This window comes from Prionailurus viverrinus, chromosome D3 (genome assembly GCF_022837055.1).
Source record: "Prionailurus viverrinus isolate Anna chromosome D3, UM_Priviv_1.0, whole genome shotgun sequence".
NCBI lineage: Eukaryota > Metazoa > Chordata > Mammalia > Carnivora > Felidae > Prionailurus > Prionailurus viverrinus.
Genome location: NC_062572.1, coordinates 6,664,128 through 6,683,919, shown reverse-complemented (window position 1 = coordinate 6,683,919; position 19,792 = coordinate 6,664,128). Strand labels below are relative to the sequence as shown.

Below are 19,792 nucleotides of genomic sequence, written 5' to 3'. Positions count from 1 at the left end.
GAGTTCAAGCCCCACAACAGGCTCTGTGCTGACAGTTCAGAGCCTGGAGCCTGCTTCAGATTCTGAGTCTTCCTCTCCGACCCTCCCCCACTCGTGCTCGGTCTCTCTCTCCCAAAAATAAACATCAAAAAAAAGAAAGAAAGGAAAAAGAAAAAACTCATTCATCTAGGCCTAGGCCAAGTCTCCTTTCTCCCCCATGCTCTTCCCTCACAGCCTTGACTTCGCCCTGCTCCCAGAACAGAGCTGTAACCTGACCATGTCTACCTCTAACAATTAGCATGGCCACATACATGCTCCAAAAGATAATGATCCTATTGAATTTCTGCATCTTCAACTCCACTTACTGAAAGTATGAACACAATTTAGCACATGAGAATGTTTGTTCTCCAACATGAAATCTTGCTTTATAAAGTTCTAAGTGCTGTACGTCTGTGAAGCTCAACTTTGGCTACAACATTTGGAACTGTGGGAAATAGCAATGTCTAAGCCCCAGCCCTGGCTTCAGCATTTTCTAAAAGCTTGACAGTTGATCATACATGCAACCTGGGTTGAAAACTGCTGCTATATGGACTTAATAAAGGTTTAATCTCTTTTGAACAACCACATTAGCAAAAACCAGCCAGAGTGGTTTAGGAGGAGCACTGAGGAGGGATTGAGAACTACAAACTTGAAACTTCAAACTGACAAAAGTATAAACAAAAGGGGCTGTAATGATACAGCAACAGTTATGTCTATGTACAAAACTCATACTCTTACCTTTATCTAGAGTCAGAATTCCTGAGCGATCTTCTACATTTATCAGGCCAACTCCTATCAGTCCTTGTCGAACATCTGTCAAGAAATTGATGAAAAACCTTATAGCCCAAATGACTCAACGAGCTGTGAGATGACCAAACTACATCAAGTTCTAGCATTAAAACACAGCCTATTTTTCACAGTTCCTATTAGCTGAATTAAATGGCCATCCCCACAGGTCTTCAGGCACTCCAAAATCCTATAGTATTCAAACTTCACACTATATTACTTCATTAAAATATCTCATCTTCCCAACAGAAGTCATTGGAAGTGGAGATGTTTGGTTATGCAAGCTGTCACCCACAGGCCATAAACAATTTTGGACACGTAAAGAAGACTAGCTGATTAAATAATTGTGTAAACAAGCTATTAATCTTGCTTCCCTCTCAAATGTTACCCATCAGCATTGACAAGGTGGTACAAAAGCAAAATGTGTAACAGTTAGTTAACATGTTCTGAATTATGTTACTAAGAAGGCAGTTTATGGGGCCTTTTTTTTTTTTTTTTTTAAGTTTATTTATTGGGACACCTGGGTGGTTTAATCTGTTAAGCATTAGACTTCGGCTCAGGTCATGATCTCACAGTTCGTGAGTTCAAGCCCCGTGTCAGGCTCTGTGCTGACAGCTCAGAGCCTGGAGCCTGCTTTGGATTCTGCGTCTCCCTCTTCTCTACCTCTCCCCCATTCACACCCTCTCTCGTTCTCAAAAAATTAATACAATCATTAAAAATAAAGTTTATTTATATATTTATTTACTTATTTAAAGAGAGAGTGAGCGAGCATGCCCAAGCAGGGAAGGAACAGAGAGAGAGAGAATCCTAAGCAGGCTACACACTGCTACCATAAGGCCCAGTGTGAACCTCGAACCCATGAACCACAAGATCATGACCAGAGCCAAAAGCAAGAGTCGGACAATGAACCCACCCATGCATCCTAGTTTATGGGGCTTTTTATTACTGACGTCCAGGGTCCAAACCAGACTTACAGAATGAGGGTCTAAGAGAACAGAGTCAATAGGAAAGCATGATTGCATCCTATTTACACATTTAATGAATCAATCAGTACTCTGCCACACACACAAAACTGTTTAAATTCTGTAGGTGACAACTCTGCAGCCAGAGATCTCTGCTGCCAAAAATCCTCCTTTTTGGAAACCAGTCTTGTGGAAGAAAATCTGTACAGAAGGATAACTGTATAATTTCATCACTGTTTATGATGGCAAAAAAATGAAAACCACCTGAATACCAATGAGGGAATGATTAAAAAACTGTTGTATAAGCTAGCTGTAGAGTATCATCCAAATGTTAAAAATACATCAGTGCTGGGACGCCTGGGTGGGTCGGTTGGTTGAGCGTCCAGTTCTTGATTTTGGCTTAGGTCATGGTCTCGTGGTTCTTGAGTTCGTGCCCCACACTGGGCTCTGTGCTAGCAGTGCAGAGCCTGCTTGGGATTCTCTCTTTCTGCCCCTCCCCTACTCATGCTATCTCTGTCTCTCTCAAAACAAATAAATAAAATTTAACAGAAAGAAAAAATTAAAAAAAAAAAATGTTAGGGGCGCCTGGATGGCTCAGTCAGTTAAGTGGCCGACTTCGGCTTGGGTCATGATCTCGCCATCTGTGAGTTCGAGCCCCGCGTCGGGTTCTGTGCTGACAGCTCAGAGCCTGGAGCGTGTTTCAGATTCTGTGTCTCCCTCTCTCTGACCCTCCCCTGTTCACGCTCTGTCTGTCTCTCCCTGTCTCAAAAATAAATAAATGTTAAAAAAATGTTAGTGCTATAGCTACTGAGTTTTAAGAGGGGTCTATGTTATTAAATGAGAAAAGTACACTGTACGTGATATCAACAACATTAAAAAAAAAAAAAGCTCTGTGTTTAACGTTTTTTTTTTTGGGGGGGACAGAGAGAGACAGAGCATGAACGGAGGAGGGGCAGAGAGAGAGGGAGACACAGAATCGGAAACAGGCTCCAGGCTCCGAGCCATCCGCCCAGAGCCTGATGCGGGGCTCGAACTCACGGACCGCGAGATCGTGACCTGGCTGAAGTCAGACGCTCAACCGACTGCGCCACCCAGGCGCCCCAAGCTCTGTGTTTAGACAAACAAGGAGAAAAGATGTAGAAGGCGGTCCTTGTTCAGACTGTCAACACTTGTGACCTCACCAGATGAGAAAGGAGGGGATTAAGGGGAGAGTACTGGCTCTTCATTATATACTTTGACCTTTTTCATTGCTTGTGAGTAACATGTAATTTACTTATTTTTTTTAAGATTTTATTTTTAAGTAATCACACCCAGCGTGGGACTTGAACACACAACCCGGAGATCAGGAGTTGCATACTTGATATCAACTGAGCCATCCAGGTGTCCCAAGTAACATGTAATGAAAAAAAAAAAAAAAAAAAAAAAAAAAAAAAGAAACAAATGAGGGAGTCATTTTAAACACAACAACAAAGAACAAACAACAAAAAAAAACAGGAAGAAAAAAGAGAAAGAGGAAAAGAATTAATTGGTTCTTTGCTTTGGGGTTTTTTTTTTTTTTTTTCTTTTTTTGAGAGAGAGGCAGCACGAGATGGAGAGAAAGGCAAAAGGAGAGACAGAATCTTAAATAGGCTCCATACCCAGCGAGGAGCCTGATGCAGGGCTCGATCCCACAACTCTGGGACCATGATCTGAACTAAAATCAAGAGACGGAGGCTCAATCAACTGAGCCACCCAGGTGCCCCTGTAGTTTTTGCTTTGTTAAATGCCACCAGTGATTATAAGCATCCTTGCCAGTATGTCAATATAGCTTGTTACCAATACTAAATAATGAACCAATACTGGTTCAACTGGAAAGGACTTTCTAGTGAAAAATTCTAACTCTACAATAATGTTTCAAATACCCTACATCTACATATTTGCCAAAATATTTTCTTTTCTCTTAAGATTTATTTATTTTGAGGGGTGCCTGGGTGGCTCAGTTGGTTAAACATCTGACTTCGGCTCAGGTCATGATCTCATGGCTCATGGGTTCGAGCCCTGCATTAGGCTTTGTACTGACAGCTCAGAGCCTGGAGCCTGCTTCAGATTCTGTGTCTCCTGCTCTTTCTTTCCCTCCCCCATTTGCACACAGTCTCTCTCTCTCTCCCTCAAAAATAAACGTTAAGGGGCGCCTGGGTGGCGCAGTCGGTTAAGCGTCCGACTTCAGCCAGGTCACGATCTCGCGGTCCGTGAGTTCGAGCCCCGCGTCGGGCTCTGGGCTGATGGCTCAGAGCCTGGAGCCTGTTTCCAATTCTGTGTCTCCCTCTCTCTCTGCCCCTCCCCCGTTCATGCTCTGTCTCTCTCTGTCCCAAAAATAAATAAACGTTGAAAAAAAAAATTTAAAAAAAAAAAAAAAAAAAACCGTTAAAAAAAAAGGCTTATTTATTTTGAGAGAGAGAAAGAGCGTGTACACTAGCGGGGGAGGGGCAGAGAGAAGGAGAGAGAATTCCGAGCAGGCTCCACACCATCAGCACAGAGTCCAATGTGGAGCTCAAACTCACAAACCATGAGATCATGACTTGAGCCAAGATCAAGAGTCGTACGCTTACCCGACTGTGCCATCGAGGCACCCACTCCAAAGTATTTTCATAACTTTCTGAATTATAAAATAAATCATCAAAAATCAAAATCATCTAGACTACTTACATTCATGGGGAAAATGTATTCTACGGATTTGCAAGACAGGTCAAAAGAATTTCTATAGCACTACCTGGGGCTTTTTTTTTAATATGCAAATTTCAAACGTATAGAAATATAAAAAGAATTACTCTATGAACCAGATACACATAACCCATCATCCAGTTTTAACAACTATTAATACATGGTTAATTTTGTTTTATGTACATCCTGTACCAACTTCCACAGATTATTTACCTAGGCACTTTCTAAAATGAAAATTTAAAAGCTACCTGGCATAGTCATTTTAAATTAACGTAACAAATCCACTTTCCTCTATTAATCTAGTATTAACGTGCAATAAACTGCCAATGGCAAAAAATACCTCATATAAATGAAATTTAATAATCTGATTGTAAGAAGTCAACTAAGGTGTCTGTTAACCTTTAATTTCTAAATTTTATACAATTTACATCCAAAGAAGATATAAAACAACAGTGCATGTCAGGATAAGTTTTAGTGCCTACCTTGTACTTGTTTTCCTCTATTGTGATTATTTTTATTTTTTAAAGTTTATTTGAGTGGGAGAAAGTGTGAATGGGGGAGGGGAAGACAGCGAGGGGAGAGCAAGACTGCCAAGCAGGCTCTGCACTTCCAGCATGGAGCCTCATGTGGGGCTTCAACTCATCAACTGTGAGATCATGTTCTGAGCCAAAGTTGGACGCTTAGCTGACTAAGTCATCCAGGCACCCCTGAGTGATTATTTTTAAAAGTTACCTTTAAAGAATTCTCCAGGATAGTCCGGAGGTGGTGATACCATAGGAGAATCCAGGTTGACAATAGATTTCATGACAATTTCTAAAGCGTTTCTTCCATACTGCAATAAAAAACAAAAGTCAACCAATTCCAGCACTTGCTACACTTCAATCACATGACCAGTTGAATGCTATAAAAACTATTATGTATGGTACCAAAGATTAAAAAATGACAGGACTTTATATATATGTATATACATATATATGTGTGCGTGTGTGTATATATATATGTATGTATGTACATATACATATACATATATATATATGCTAGTTCACACAATAGCAGAAAGCAGATGTCCAATAAATAACTTCCTTTAAATTCACATTTGATTCACTCACAAGTATTTATTATATTCCTATTTCCTAATAAGGATGAAAATACGATTATACTGCAGAGTTGATCACCAAAGGTCTGATATGGGAAAATCTGTGTCTTACAGGATGCTATCATTTTACAGCAAAAACATAAGAGGAGGCGGTTTTAAGTTTTAAACAGTAACCACTTCCCCTCTTTGTTCACCAGAGAACTAGACACTACCACAAATTTTCAGAGATACTGAAAGCTGAAATGTACCTTATTATCAAAATTGAACCTGCTCAGATCTCTAGATTCTGTTGCTCTTCTGTCACCATGTGTAAGCGCTCCCTATCAAAACAGAAAGTTTCCAATCAAGGCACAAAAGACAGGTTAACATTCACCATCTCTTACACACAACTATACAACTTCAAAAACTTACCAAACTCTCAAGTCTTTTAGCAACAATAGAAGCAAATCTTTGCTCTCCTGCCAATTCAGAAATCAGAAACACATATTCGGGAGCAGTGACTTGGTTTGATCTATGAGTCCGTCCTGTAAAGACATTAAAAATACTGATGTGTTCCCTATACACCAAGTATTCTGAGATCGATTTCTAGCATTTTAACACTAAGCTGGTATCTGGAAACTTTTAAGAGAAAAACTGAAGAATGTAACATTTGGGGCACCTCGGTGGCTCAGTCGTTTAAGCTTCCAACTCAGGTCACGATCTCACGATTCATGAGATTGAGCCCCATGTCGGGCTCAGCACTGATACTGTAGACAGAACCTTCCTGGAATTCTCACTCCCTCCCTCTCTGTCCCTCTCCCACTCGTACAGTCTCTTTCTCAAAATAAGTAAATATTAAAAAAAAAAGTAACAATTACTGTGACTCTCCAAAAGGCACAAAACAGAAAACACTCGCTTGAACAACATCCATATTCAGAGCACTACTCCCCCCTTACAAAAGGACAGAAACTGCCACAGAACTGTCCAATGATAAACATATCACTGCTGCCCCACTTGGGGTTAACCACAATGTTTCTGAAGCAAAGTCACTCTGGGTTCTTCCAAAATTTTTATTTTTTAAATCATCAAGTCACAGGGACATGAATGTGTAGGGCGAGGGAGGAGTAATATGCCTTCAGTAAAGGCACTGAGGGCTGAAAAGGACATGAGGTGGCAGGTGCTCTGACAGAGACCACATACATCCTGAAGATCTATAATGAAGATATTCCCAAGGAACCTTATTCTTAGATATAATGCCAGAAACCCCCAAGAAATCCAACACAGTTCTTTTACATTTCTCACAACAGGTAAGAAATGAATTCACGTATTCTAGATTTTTAGGTATATGCAATACAAAATCCACTCCAAAATTACACATACGTCATGCTTTAAGATATCTGACATTAAATATAGGTTTTGATATGTACACATTTCCCCAATGATCCCTAGCTATCTATTAAGTGATATTCAATGTAGGAACTTACCGAACTGCTGAATTGCTCTATCAGCACTCCAGGGTAATTCCAAAGTCATGTGAACCCGTCGCCTTTGATTTTTAGCCCTCCGATCTGCTTGTAATGAAATACCCGAGCTGGCAGCTTCTGAGATGATAGCAATATTCTGTATTAAATGTAAGGGGGGGAAAAAATAATCACCTTTGCACAAAGACAAGTGGGCCAGTACCCTAAGTAAATTTCTTAGAGTACTAGTGGTCCACCAATACCTATCCTCCCCTCCTTCTTCAATTATGGAACCCCAAATTAGGCAGGTACACGGCTGCCCAGAATCAAGATTGTATTTCTCACTTTGCAGTGCAGCTAATTGTGGGCATACTCCAGTAGGCTGTAGGTGATACGAACATCTAAGAAATGTCCTTCAAAGTCAAGAACGTGCCCTTCTCCTTTTTTCTCCTCTCTGCTAGATGAAATGTAAAGGTATTATGACTGAATCTAAAATAGGTAACTTGAAAATGGAGGCCCACATATTAAAGGAATAAGACAGAAGAGGCATAGTCTTCAAGGAGCTTTAATGGCCCTGGTCTACATACTCAAACTTGTACATGGGAGAAATTACCTTCTACCTTGTTTAAATCAGTATGATTTTGGATTTTCTGTCATTTAACAGCTAAAACGAATTCCAACTAATACAACTCCCAATGCACATGGGTAAAAATTCATGAAACAAAGTACATAGCACAACTGGTAATACCTGTTCCTACAATCTTTAAAATACGTAGCATGAGCTTTTAAATATACTTATAAGGGGCACCTGGGTGGCTCAGTCAGTTCAGTTAGTTAAGCATCCGACTCTTGACATTGGTTCAGGTCATGATCTCATGGTTGTGAGACTGAGCCCCACGAAGGGCTCCATGCTGACAGCAGACAGCCTGCTTACGAGTCTCCTTCTCCGGCTCTCTTCCCCTCCCCTGTTCATGCGTGCTCTCCCTCAAAATAAATAAATTTTTAAAATACATAAATGTATTTCCAGAAGACTTTGATAATGGTAACTATCCTCAATTATTTCATTTGCAAAGGCAGAAAAACTCACTGAAATATAAAGAAAAATGTGAGTAAAGATTTAAGATTTTATTCTACCTTTTAAATTAAGGAATTAAGTTTAAGTGGCACTCCTATTTTTTAGCAATCTCATCAGCAAATGCTTATGGTTAATTCCAACTAAATGGGGAAGAACTAGTCTGAGAATCTCAAAATTGACTGATGGTTACTTAACAGTAAGAGGCTATACAAAGAGCCTCCGGAGGCAACCAAGGTCTGTCTCCACAACGGTGAGGTATGCAAGCCAATCTAAACGTCATTCAGAAGAATCACCCTAATATGACACGGCACAGCAGTAAGAATCAGCAAAACCAAAGACCATCAGAAATCTGTGTGTGCTTAAATGTATTTTTAGACTCAAAATTAGACTGACACTGGAGAGTAGCATTAGATGTGAAATCATTAAGATGACCTGTAAGAACTCAGTATTTTCATATTCTGATTAAAAATGTAGAAAGTCTCCAAAGTTATTAAGATCCACATTTAATTTTGTGCACAATAGAAAATACTTACTACATCCAATTTGTGAGAAAATAATGAAAATGTAAAATGTGCAGTATGTGCAATTACTAAAAAATACAGAATAATAACAACATTCAACGCAATTTCTTTTATTTATTTTTAAAGTTTATTTATTTTGAGAGAGAGAAGTGGAGGGAGGGGGCAAAGAGAGAAGGAGAGAGAGAATCCCAAGAAAGTTCATCCTGGCAGCCCAACATGGGGCTCAATCCCACAACCCTCTGACGATGACCTGAGCTGACATTAAGAGTCAGAAGCTTAACCAACTGAACCACCACCCCCCCCACATGTAGTTTCTTTTAAAAGAAAAAAAAAAAACAAACAAAAACCCTAAACATTAATTTTAACATATGGGCATTGTTCTTTTCATTGAAAAGCATCTCAGAAAAACATACCTTATCTCCATCCATAAATCTTTGTTTTTCTGTAATATTTAGTATTTCCACAGGGACATCAAGTTCAGATCTTGACTCATAAGATATGCTTCCATCATCATTGCTTACAACCCTCCCTTTGCGGCCAGTCATCTGAAAAACCAAAGTGTCCTTACAATTAAGTTACCTGATTAAGACGCAGGACACCCAGGACTCCTTCATTAGAGAAACGTGGTGGGGGACAGAAGGGGATGATGAAGCCAGTATGTACTGTGCAGCCTGGGCCGCACAGGCACCCTGGGGGAGAGAACACTGCAATACAATCTCTGGTTTGGAGAAGTTCAGATTCCCGCAGAGAAAGCAGATGTGGGGCAACGATCACAAAGGCTGCATGACAGGTGCAGTAACAGATCAGTGTTGGGTAAACACCAGATACTAAGGATAAGAATTCACTGACTCTAGGAAGAGAAATACAGAACAAGGTTCTAAGATCTAAGAGAAAATTAGACACATTATTATGATATCCAAAATAGCACTCATTCCTCAGCATTTTGGAAGTGGCCAAAAGGAACACAAAAAAAAGACCAAGGAGAGACACAGCCCTGATCGAGTCATATTTACCTCAGCAACATTCTCAGGGCCACCAAGTTCATCAATAAGTTCATCCAGGGTATTAGGAGGGAGGTCTTCAGCTAATTTTTCTAGTTTATCAAGTAGGTCTTTCTTCATCTGCTGGGCTCTTTCCACAGCATCCTGACTTGTTATAAGGCTACTGTTACTGTTGGTGTTACTGTTGGCTAGATAAGGCACATTTGGTAAGAAAAAAAAAAATCAGTACAAAGTTTAAATATGTTTTGTTTAAAAAGTACATTTCAAGGACAAAGCAAGCTTCCTCTTAAGATACCTGGTGCACTGTTAGGAGCAGGCAAAATTACTGGCGTAGATGAAAAACTAGGTCGTTTTGATCCAAGACCTGATGCTAATAAGGCACTTTGAATAGAATCTGGATCTATACTTTTCTTTTTTTTTTTATCTTTGTTTTTCTTGTGATCTTTCCTGATTAACCAGGGATCTGAAAGTTAAGAAAAGATGTGTCAAATCATTTGTGAACGAAGCAGAATCTTCAAAGGCAGTAACACTTGAATTTTCTGTATTAACTGGTAACTTATAATTGTCACCAGCTACACTGGTCCAGTAATACATCCAACACACCATAAGGTACAATGCCAGAGTTTGAGGTTAAAAAGCACTACACAAAACGGAGGCCACCATCTCCCATAAATGAGATAAACTACCAAAAGACAAACAAGCTTGGGAGTTGTCCACCAAGCAAAGATGAGAATCTGTGCGATGATTTGTACTGCACAGGGGGGAAAAAAAAAAAAAAAATATATATATATATATATATATATATATATATATATATATATATCCCATTTCAGACACAGAGATAAGTATCCTTTAGTTTATATTTAACCGACACACTTACCGTCTTCGTCATCCTCACTAGACTCATCTCTGAACGGGTTGAAGTCATCATCGTCTCCGGAACTCATGTTTTTTGAGCTCTCATAGTCACTTTCTTCATGGTCAGACGCGTCAGATTCACTCCCACTGTCATCAGAACTGCTACCAGTAAGGCCACCTACTTTTCGTGCTTTTTTGGCTTCTCGGGTTATTTCTTCACCTACCCTCAAACCCCCAAACGAGACAGTCAGCCCAAACACACTATTCTAAATATCCAAAAAATTACATTTAACTCATGAGTTATTCAAATGAGAAACACAGAGGGGACGCCTAGGTGGCTCAGTCGGGTAAGCATCCAACTTCGGCTCAGGTCATGATCTCATGGTTCGTGAGTTCAAGCCCCATATCAGACTCTATGCTGACAGCTCAGAGCCTGGAACCTGCTTCAGATTCAGTATCTCTCTCTGTGTGTGCCCCTCCCTCGCTCACTCGTGCTCTGTCTCTCAAAAATGAATAAACATTAGAAAAATAAATGTTTTTAAATCACATGAGAAAACAGAGGAAAAACATTTCCTTAAGTACATAAAATTCACAAGTGTTAACCTTTTAGACTCCCATAAGAAATCAGGTTAAGTTTAGTTATTAAGAAGAAATGAAACATGTCAATACATATCCAAGACTGCCTTTAAATATATGTTTCAAAACAAATTCAGGACAACAGACACAAAACAGAATCTCTGGCATTTTCACACAATCCAACTGCATATCAGGTTGAGAGAACAGACCTAATAATTATAGGTTTATAGAGTACTTAAAAAATAAAATACCTTAAAAAAATAACTTATGGAATACTTAAAAAAAATCTATAACACACCATTTTAGAAATCAAACAAGGTGCTGATGTGAATTATTTTACTGAATATTCAGAAGAGAGATCTGGAACAAACCATTAAAAGTTCACATATTAATGACACATATGGTAAGAACGTAACTCAGCAAAGGGAAACGACCACGCGACCATTTAAGAGGCCACTGATTCTAAAACACAGCATTACTTTTTGTGCCACTACCATAAAAAAACGTTCTCAATTATAATAACCAACCCACTTCCAAGCATATTAAAAATGTAGGGGCACTTGGGTGGCTCAGTCAGTTAAGTGTCTGACTCTTGATTTTGGCTCAGGTCATGATCCTAGAGTCGTGGGTTTGAGCCCTGCTTGGGATTCTCTCTCCACTCTCCCTGCCCTTCCCCAGCTCGCGTGCTTTCTCTTTCAAAGTAAATTTAAAAAATGTGAAAAACATGTACTTACAACAGATAAAAAAAATTAAGGCTCAAGTATCAGCCACTGTGTTTAGAATACACAGCATCACAGACATTCCAATGGAAGTTATCACTGTCCTAGAGAGCGCCTGTTAAGTTAACTTTTGTTTCTTAATGTTTATTTTTGAGAGAGAGAGAAAGAGAGACAGAGCATGAGCAGGGGAGGGGCAGACAGAGGGAGACACAGAATCCAAAGCAGGCTCCAGGCTCTGAGCTGTCAGCACAGAGCCCAAAGCGGGGCTCGAATTCACGAATGGTAACATCATGACCTGAGCTGAAGTCAGATACTTAACCGACTAAGCCACCCAGGTGCCCGAGAAGTTAACTTCCGAAAGCCAAACATCTTACTAAGCATCTAAACACAAGCTGAAGTTTGCATATTATAAAATGTCTAGTAAGCACGGAGTGTATTCTTAAAAATAATAAGTTAACAAATGACTCTTTAAAGACTGTAAAAACACCATATGTGTGTATGCATATGCAGCTATAACAACAGCAAGGCCCAGATTTTGCTGTGTATTGCCCACTAGCTATGTGAACCTGGGAAGATTCCTTCACCTCTTAATCTTTCTGTGCCTTCGTGTCCTCTGTCTAGAATACAAAAAGCAAGACCTATTTTCATATGGATCCCTTGTGGGTTAAATGAAACAATGTATGGCCAGTGCTTAATATAGTGCCTAACACCAAATTGTTCAAGTCCTAATTTAAAACAGGGAGTTACTTGTGTGTTCAAAACCACATAGGCAACAGTGAAAATATACAACTACATGCCAATTTAAGGAAGGCAGCTCAATCCCAAAATATAGCTGCTTCAAAATGCTCAAATTTACACTATTTTCAACATCATTTAAAGAAAAAAAACCCACCTTTCCGCTTCTTCACTTTATTTTCTTTACAAGGACTATCTCTTGGTGAACTATTGTTACTTGGAGCTGTCAAATCAATTCCTAACAAACTATACAGTTTTTTTCGATCTGGAGCAGGGAAGTGTTTTTCAATTAGTGACTGCAACACTCCTCTGTTTATAGGAGAAAAAAAAGTTGACAATTAGTGGTTCAGTTTGCCAAATAGTTTATTATATATAAAGTCTTACTGAATATATTTTTAAAATATATTTCCTAAAAAGTAAATACTGTATACTTTGTTCAGTTTTATAAAACAGTGATAATCCAGCTGAAATAACTTTAATATTGTAGGTCAACGCTAACTGAAATAAAGTTCAGGCCAAGCCAAATATGCAATTTTTACATTTTCTAGTAACTACATTAAAAAGTAGTAAAAGAAAACTAGACAAACGTTTTTTAATAATACATTTCAGGACATATTCTACTATTATATAACAATGTATCATTTCAAAATGCAATCAGTGAGATGTAAAACATATACTTTAAGTCTTTGAATGAAATCTCCTGTGTTTACATTCACAGCATATCTCAATTTGGACTAGCCATTGATAGGCACCCGTGACTAGCTCCTACCATTTTAAACAACATAGTAATAGGCACATAAGTACAAAAGACAACAGATTAGTAGGTGCATGTTTTGGTTTTAGAAGCAGTTTTGGATTATATCCACCTTAAAAGGAACCACTTGAATATATCGCCTGAGGCAAAAGATAGGTGGGGCAAAGGTTATTTTGCTAATTTTACTACCACAGTTAACATGGCTAGGGTAGGCAAATAAACTGAGAAACGATGTCTAAAAACTTCTTTTTAAAACTCTTTTTGAATATCCCATGATTGCGTGCAATTTTTATACACAGATTACTAAACTGGGGCAAACTCTACTTATTGTTCGTGTGGATAATGGTAATTTCAAACACACAAAGCTGAAACTAAAACAGAAACTAATCCAAGCTGTCACACATTTCCAAGATCTACAAGACAAAAATCATACCCTTCCATTAGTTCAAATACTGGGCACAATATTGTCAAAATGCTTAACAACTGAGCATTCATATGTTGTTTTCCAAAGGATATACTGTCATGGATCTCACAGAACTGCAAAAACTAAGATCAGAAAAACTTTAATGATGTTAAGGATGAATCAAAACTTTTGCCTCCAGGAAATGCGAACACTTAAAACTAATCTAAATAAAAACTTAAAACCAAAAACATTACTTGGCAGTTGAAACGAAATCATTCAATTCTCCTCCACCCTCCTCCAAGGCTTCTAATGTTCTAGCTTCTCCTGTCGACTGCAGACCAATTACGACACACTGGAGAGAAAAACAGAATTATAAATAATACCACGCATGTGGTTTCTTAAGATGTATTTTACATATTTAGTTAAGAAAAAGGATTTCAAACAAGAATGACCCATTATTGTACATACGTGCTCATTTATTTATTCTGTATATATCTGAGGCATGCTACTGGGTGTAAAAAAACTTAGCTAGGAAATAGGATTACAGCAGTGGACATAATTAAAGCCCCTGCCTCAGTTCTTTGGACTTCAAGTATATCTATATTTTGCTGAAAAGAAAAAACTGTATGGCAATAAATACCCACATGTCATCAGTAGTCATATCTATGGATGGCCAAATTATAGTGGTTTATTTCTTTATACTCTTTTGAGCTATCTAAATTCTTTAAAGAAATGTGTATTTTAAAGTCTGACTACATTAATACTTTTACAACTCTCAGAAAGAGCAGGCTTTCCAAGCAGAAAGCCTGAACACACAAGACTAGAAAACATAACCAAAGAATAAATCTATTAATGTATTCTTCAACTTACTTTTCCATTCTTGATTTCTTCTCGAGCTAGTTGCACAACCCTTTTAACTTTGGATGCTATACACAAGTATTTGAAAAATCTCTGGTGAGCAGACCAGAACTGACCCCACATGGATTTCTTCATGCGTTGCTCAGCATCAATCAGATCTGCAGCTTGCTGAAATCGCTCTCTGGCAATGACCCACTGAAGATACACAACCAACATTTTAGATATTTCATCTGTAAGTGTGAATTATTTAAAAATCACTGATTCGGGGCACCTGGGTGCCTCATTCAGTTAAGCGTCCGACTCCTGATTTTGGCTCGGGTCATGATCTCACGGTTTCTGAGTTCGAGCCCCGCATCAGGCTCTACGTGCACAGCATGGAGCCTGCTTGGGATTCTCGGTCTCCCTTTCTGCCTCCACCCCACCCCACCCCCGCTCGATGGACTTTCTCTCTCTCTCAAAAATAAACAAACATTTTTTAAAAATGACCGATTCAAGCAAAATAATGTCAGGTGCAAGACTACTTAACATTAATTTAATAAGCCAACTTCAGTAGCTTGGGAAGCTCTAAACAAATGTTTTTCAGGATGTTCACAGTTGCCTCGAAACTCTTCTTAGCAACTACAGTCATTTTAGGGAATAGTTACACTGTAATTTTAAAACTATGCGACTTAAATAAATGGCTTTTTTAAAAGTTTATGCATTTAAGTGATCTCTACACTAAATGTGGCTTGAACTCATAACCCTGAAGATCAAGTCACATGCTCTTCGACTGAGCCAGCCAGACACCCCATTGTAAATCGCTTTTTTATGTTGTTTTATTTATTTATATTTACTTGAAAGAGAGAAAGCGCACGTGCACAAGCGGTGAAGAGAGGGAGAGGGGGAGAGAAAGAATCTTAAGCAGGCTCCACACCCAGCATAGACCCTGATGCGGGGCTCGATCTCATGACCCTGGAATCATGACCTGAGCCGAAATCAAGACTCAGACACTCAACCGACTGAACTACCCAGGCTCCCCAATAGCTTTTTTCTCCTAATAAATTACTTTAACAAAGAGAAAGCTTAGAAAATTAGGAAAGTAAGGATCTGGTGATTTATCTGTTGTTTTACAGCAAAATATACTCTTGTGGGCTGACAGACATTAAAAATACTAGGAATTAAGAAATAACTTCTCACCAGCTTGACTGCTTTGTTATACATTTTCACATAGCTCTGAGAAAGAAGAACTTCCTCAATTTTGAAGGTCACTCCAGTAAAGCTCAGCTGTCGAGCAATGTACATTCCTCTAAGTTTCATATCCATAGCAACTATTTCCATGGCACCAACACCTCTGAATAAAATTAAAACACACAGTAACTATCATTAAATATAGTAGGGCTTTAATATAAGTGGAAAAGGTTTTAGCAGTAACACCTCTTTTAAACTGCAACTGAGAACAAATAGAGTATACCGTAAACTACCTTACCTCCGTTCTACTGCTTGGATAAAATCACTGAATTCTCTAAATGGAGTTCCCTCACCCCATATTCCAAGACGGTTCATATAGGCCATGTTTCGTGGTTCAGAAGCACCTGAAAAATCCCAAAACAAAACATGTTATAGCTGAATAAATAACTCACACATGTATCTTTCAAATAAAATAACAACTCACCAGTGGCACTAGCATAAACAACTCTGGCCTTTGGCAATTTGTTCTGAAGCTCTAAAACTGCCAAGCCTGTCTTGGTTGGCTTCGAAGAACCAACAGGACATAAGTTTTTTGCTTTATGGCATTCGTCAAAGACTATCTGTACAGAGTGAATTAAGGAACATATCACAGTAGCAAGTATTTCTAATCTTTAAAGAAGACTTAACTTTTATTTCCTTAAGGTCTTGGGGAACATCCCAAATTTCTGTGGTAGAGGAGTGGGCCAAGTTCAAGATAATCAGGAAGGGAAAGCTGCCACGGATAATAAGCCCCTGAGCATTAACTTTTTTTTTTTTTTTTTTTTTTTAACGTTTATTTATTTTTGAGACGCAGAGAGACAGAGCATGAACGGGGGAAGGGCAGAGAGAGAGGGAGACACAGAATCGGAAGCAGGCTCCAGGCTCTGAGCCATCAGCCCAGAGCCTAACACGGGGCTCGAACTCACGGGCTGTGAGATCATGACCTGAGCCGAAGTCGGACACTTAGCCAACTGAGCCACCCAGGCGCCCCAGACTTTTTAAAATAATACCAACATACCCATCATACAGCTTTGTAAAACCTATAACATTTTACCTTACTTGCCTCAGATTCTTTTTAAGATCACAAACATAAATGAAGCCCTCTACGTGCCTCTCTCTGACGTAACCCCTCCCTTTCAAGTCTCAGAGGCAACCTCTGATTTGGGTATTTCTATTAACCTGATATTTAATTCTTGATTAGAATGGAGGAAAGGATCCACCCTGGCAAGAAAGGTACACCACACAATTTTGGCAAATTCTCTAAGCAGAAGTACAATTGGTAACTAACTTAATGGGCATTTTAAAAACTGGCATTCCTCATGCAGGACAGCAAAAGGTTTGCCATGGGTAAACAGGTTTGAACATCACTAAGTTCAGTTTTTTCCCCTTAGTCGTCTCAGGTGCTTTACTATATCAATATGCACCGTGAATCCCCAAAAAGAGGAATATAGCATTCATCACGTCCCACACCTCTTAACATTTCCCTAAACCAGGAGCTTACATACTGGCCTCCTATATGGCAGCTACAAAACAGAATCAACTTTCTGACCCCTTGGATGCTGAGCTATCCTAAAAGCTCTCATCCCAGCAATTGCAGTTAACCTCAGGATGTAGTTTTCCAAAGGTTTATTCTCACATGCACTTTTGTGTCATTAAAAAACATAAAAACATTTATTGAAAAGGATACCACTCCATCGAAGTCATCACCACACCAATGCAGAAGTTGTTTTAATCTAGTTTTGTATTTACCACCAGACTGACTTTCACCAATAAGGGAAGAATAGGTAGCAAAAATAACACCCTTTTTCACGCTCCCGTTATGTTTGGAAGAAATTTTTCCATATTTAAACTAAAAAAGAAAAAAGAAGTTATAAATATACTTTTTTCTCTGAAACATTTATCTTACCTAAGCTTCTACAGCAGGAAACTGGTGAGTCTATTATGGGTTTTAGGGAAGTCAAAGGACCCCTAAGACCATACACAAAATTTCTTCTACATACGTATACACACACACGTACCATTGTATGTATGTACGTACACACACACATAACTTCATGACATAAGGATCCAGTTTTCATCAAAGTCTCAAAAACCTTTTTTTTTTTTTTTTTTTTGAGAGAGTGCTGGCAGGGGAGGGGCAGAGGGAGAGGAAAAGACTCCCCTAAGCAGGCTCCACACCCAGCAGGGAGCCACCCAGGCCCTCCTCAAAAAACTTCTATCAACAACAACAACAAAAGATTACAGGGGCTCCTGGGTGGTTAAGTCAGTTAAACATCCTACTCTGGATTTCAATTCATGTCATGATTTCGCCACCATGGGATCAAGCCCCGCATGGGGCTCTGTGCTGGATGTAGAGCCTGCCTAAGATTCTCTCCTCTCTCCCTGTCCCTCCCCTACTCCCTCTCTCAAAAACAAAACAAAAAGCCGAAAGGTTATAAACCAAGCTCCCCTCTAAGAAAGAAGTCACGATATTCATTCTACAAATATTTATTGTGCACTTGCTATATGCCAAGTCACTGTCAGTCCTGTGTCATATATAACGAGCTATGTCAGTCAGTTTTTTAGTTTGAGCTGTCGGTTATCAATTCAAGAACCAGCACCACCAATCCACTCAGTCATACCCCCCCCCCCAAAAAGCCGATGATGAGCAAGGCAACACTGAACCAACTTAGGGCCACATGGAATGCTTGTCCTTACTTATTTTCAAAAGGCTAACAGGGAGGCACCTGCAGGAACCAGGTCTGTCTATTCCACCCTGGTAACTCCAGCAGTTGGTGCACAGGAGGAGGTCAGTAAGGGTTTGCTAAATGAACATGAAGATTCTTATCACATTAAACTGCTTTAGATACCTACCCACATTTTCTTCCACTTGACAGTATTGTTCTTACATAAACGCAGGTACAGATACACAAATCTACCAGACAAATCTCCAAATCAGTCTCCAAAAGTCAACAATTCCCTATGTGCTGTGATGGGCACACTACCTGTCCACACAGCTTTACTACAGTGCACCCTTCTACACACAGTTGTGAGCTTCAGCATATAAAGTCACCTCAGAAACAAAGACCAACACTGAAGACTGAGAATAAACTCCGTAACGACAGAGACAAGGCCTATTTTGTCACCACCCAACCGTACCTGGCACAGTAGCTGACATACAGTAATCCACAACCCAATGAGAATGGCTAGCCCTCAACTAATGCTTTCGGTAAAATAACTCACTTGATCTTTGTAACTCTACAAAGTAGAACCTGTTATTATTATTCCAATCTCACAGATGAATCAATATTTACTGAATGACTGAATAGAAAACTTTCATACCTTATTTAATGAATGAACCAAAATGTTTTTTGCTCCAATATCCCGCAAATCTCTTTCAGCATCATACTTCAAGTCATTTGAAACACTGAACCTGCCACATAAAAAAGAAAACAAAAACACACACACAAATTAAATGCAAATTCCATCAATCTAGCAGTACTCAGGATAAATAAAACCAGGCCTCGACACTTAAAAAATACACCTACTCAGTAATAAAACCCATCTCACACGCGTAAGTAATTATTCACAAAAGAAAGCTTACACAGTCTTTGGCACTTACTTACCATAATGCTCTTTTTCTACTCAACAAATAATTTTCATAGATGATTCCTGCTATCGTCCTTCCTTTTCCTACACCAGCACCATCACCTATTAAGAAGCCAGCACGATCTCCATTAGGTAGGAATGTTTCATGTTGCTAAAAAAGAGAAAGTTGATAATTAATCTACTCCTTCAAATACCTTAGCCATCAGTCTTTTAAACAGGAAAATATTAATGTGATTTATGCGTATACAAATGACATACACTTTGGCTTAGTGTGAATACTTCCTTTATATTTACTAAGTATTGTTTCTTGCCACACTCACATGCACCAGGTAACTGAAGTCAACAAACTGGTGAGCATTCTCCCATACCTGTTTCAATGCTTGCAGAGTCAAATACAAACTTTTAATCACACATAAACACAGGGGATGGTTAGCTGTTTGGCCATTACTTATTTTACAGAAATGGAGTACGACAGAAGCCCTCTCAAGACAACTAGC

At 39.1% G+C, this 19,792-nt stretch overlaps 1 protein-coding gene across 3 annotated transcripts in view; it reads right to left on the bottom strand.

Annotated features, from left to right (window-relative positions):
• Positions 1-19,792, bottom strand: part of SBNO1 (strawberry notch homolog 1) — a 59,358-nt gene that overhangs the window by 16,826 nt on the left and 22,740 nt on the right. For all 3 annotated transcript variants that reach the window (XM_047827555.1, XM_047827554.1, XM_047827556.1), the window contains exons 8-25: positions 19,313-19,446; positions 19,029-19,119; positions 17,395-17,556; positions 16,153-16,288; positions 15,967-16,072; positions 15,678-15,831; positions 14,514-14,696; positions 13,898-13,995; positions 12,644-12,795; positions 10,479-10,676; positions 9,894-10,061; positions 9,611-9,786; positions 9,011-9,142; positions 7,026-7,161; positions 5,974-6,086; positions 5,811-5,882; positions 5,199-5,298; positions 757-831 (exon numbers count right to left, since the gene is read on the bottom strand). In XM_047827555.1, the coding sequence (XP_047683511.1) occupies positions 757-831; positions 5,199-5,298; positions 5,811-5,882; positions 5,974-6,086; positions 7,026-7,161; positions 9,011-9,142; positions 9,611-9,786; positions 9,894-10,061; positions 10,479-10,676; positions 12,644-12,795; positions 13,898-13,995; positions 14,514-14,696; positions 15,678-15,831; positions 15,967-16,072; positions 16,153-16,288; positions 17,395-17,556; positions 19,029-19,119; positions 19,313-19,446 (2,386 nt within the window). The remainder of the gene's footprint in view (positions 1-756; positions 832-5,198; positions 5,299-5,810; positions 5,883-5,973; positions 6,087-7,025; positions 7,162-9,010; positions 9,143-9,610; positions 9,787-9,893; positions 10,062-10,478; positions 10,677-12,643; positions 12,796-13,897; positions 13,996-14,513; positions 14,697-15,677; positions 15,832-15,966; positions 16,073-16,152; positions 16,289-17,394; positions 17,557-19,028; positions 19,120-19,312; positions 19,447-19,792) is intronic.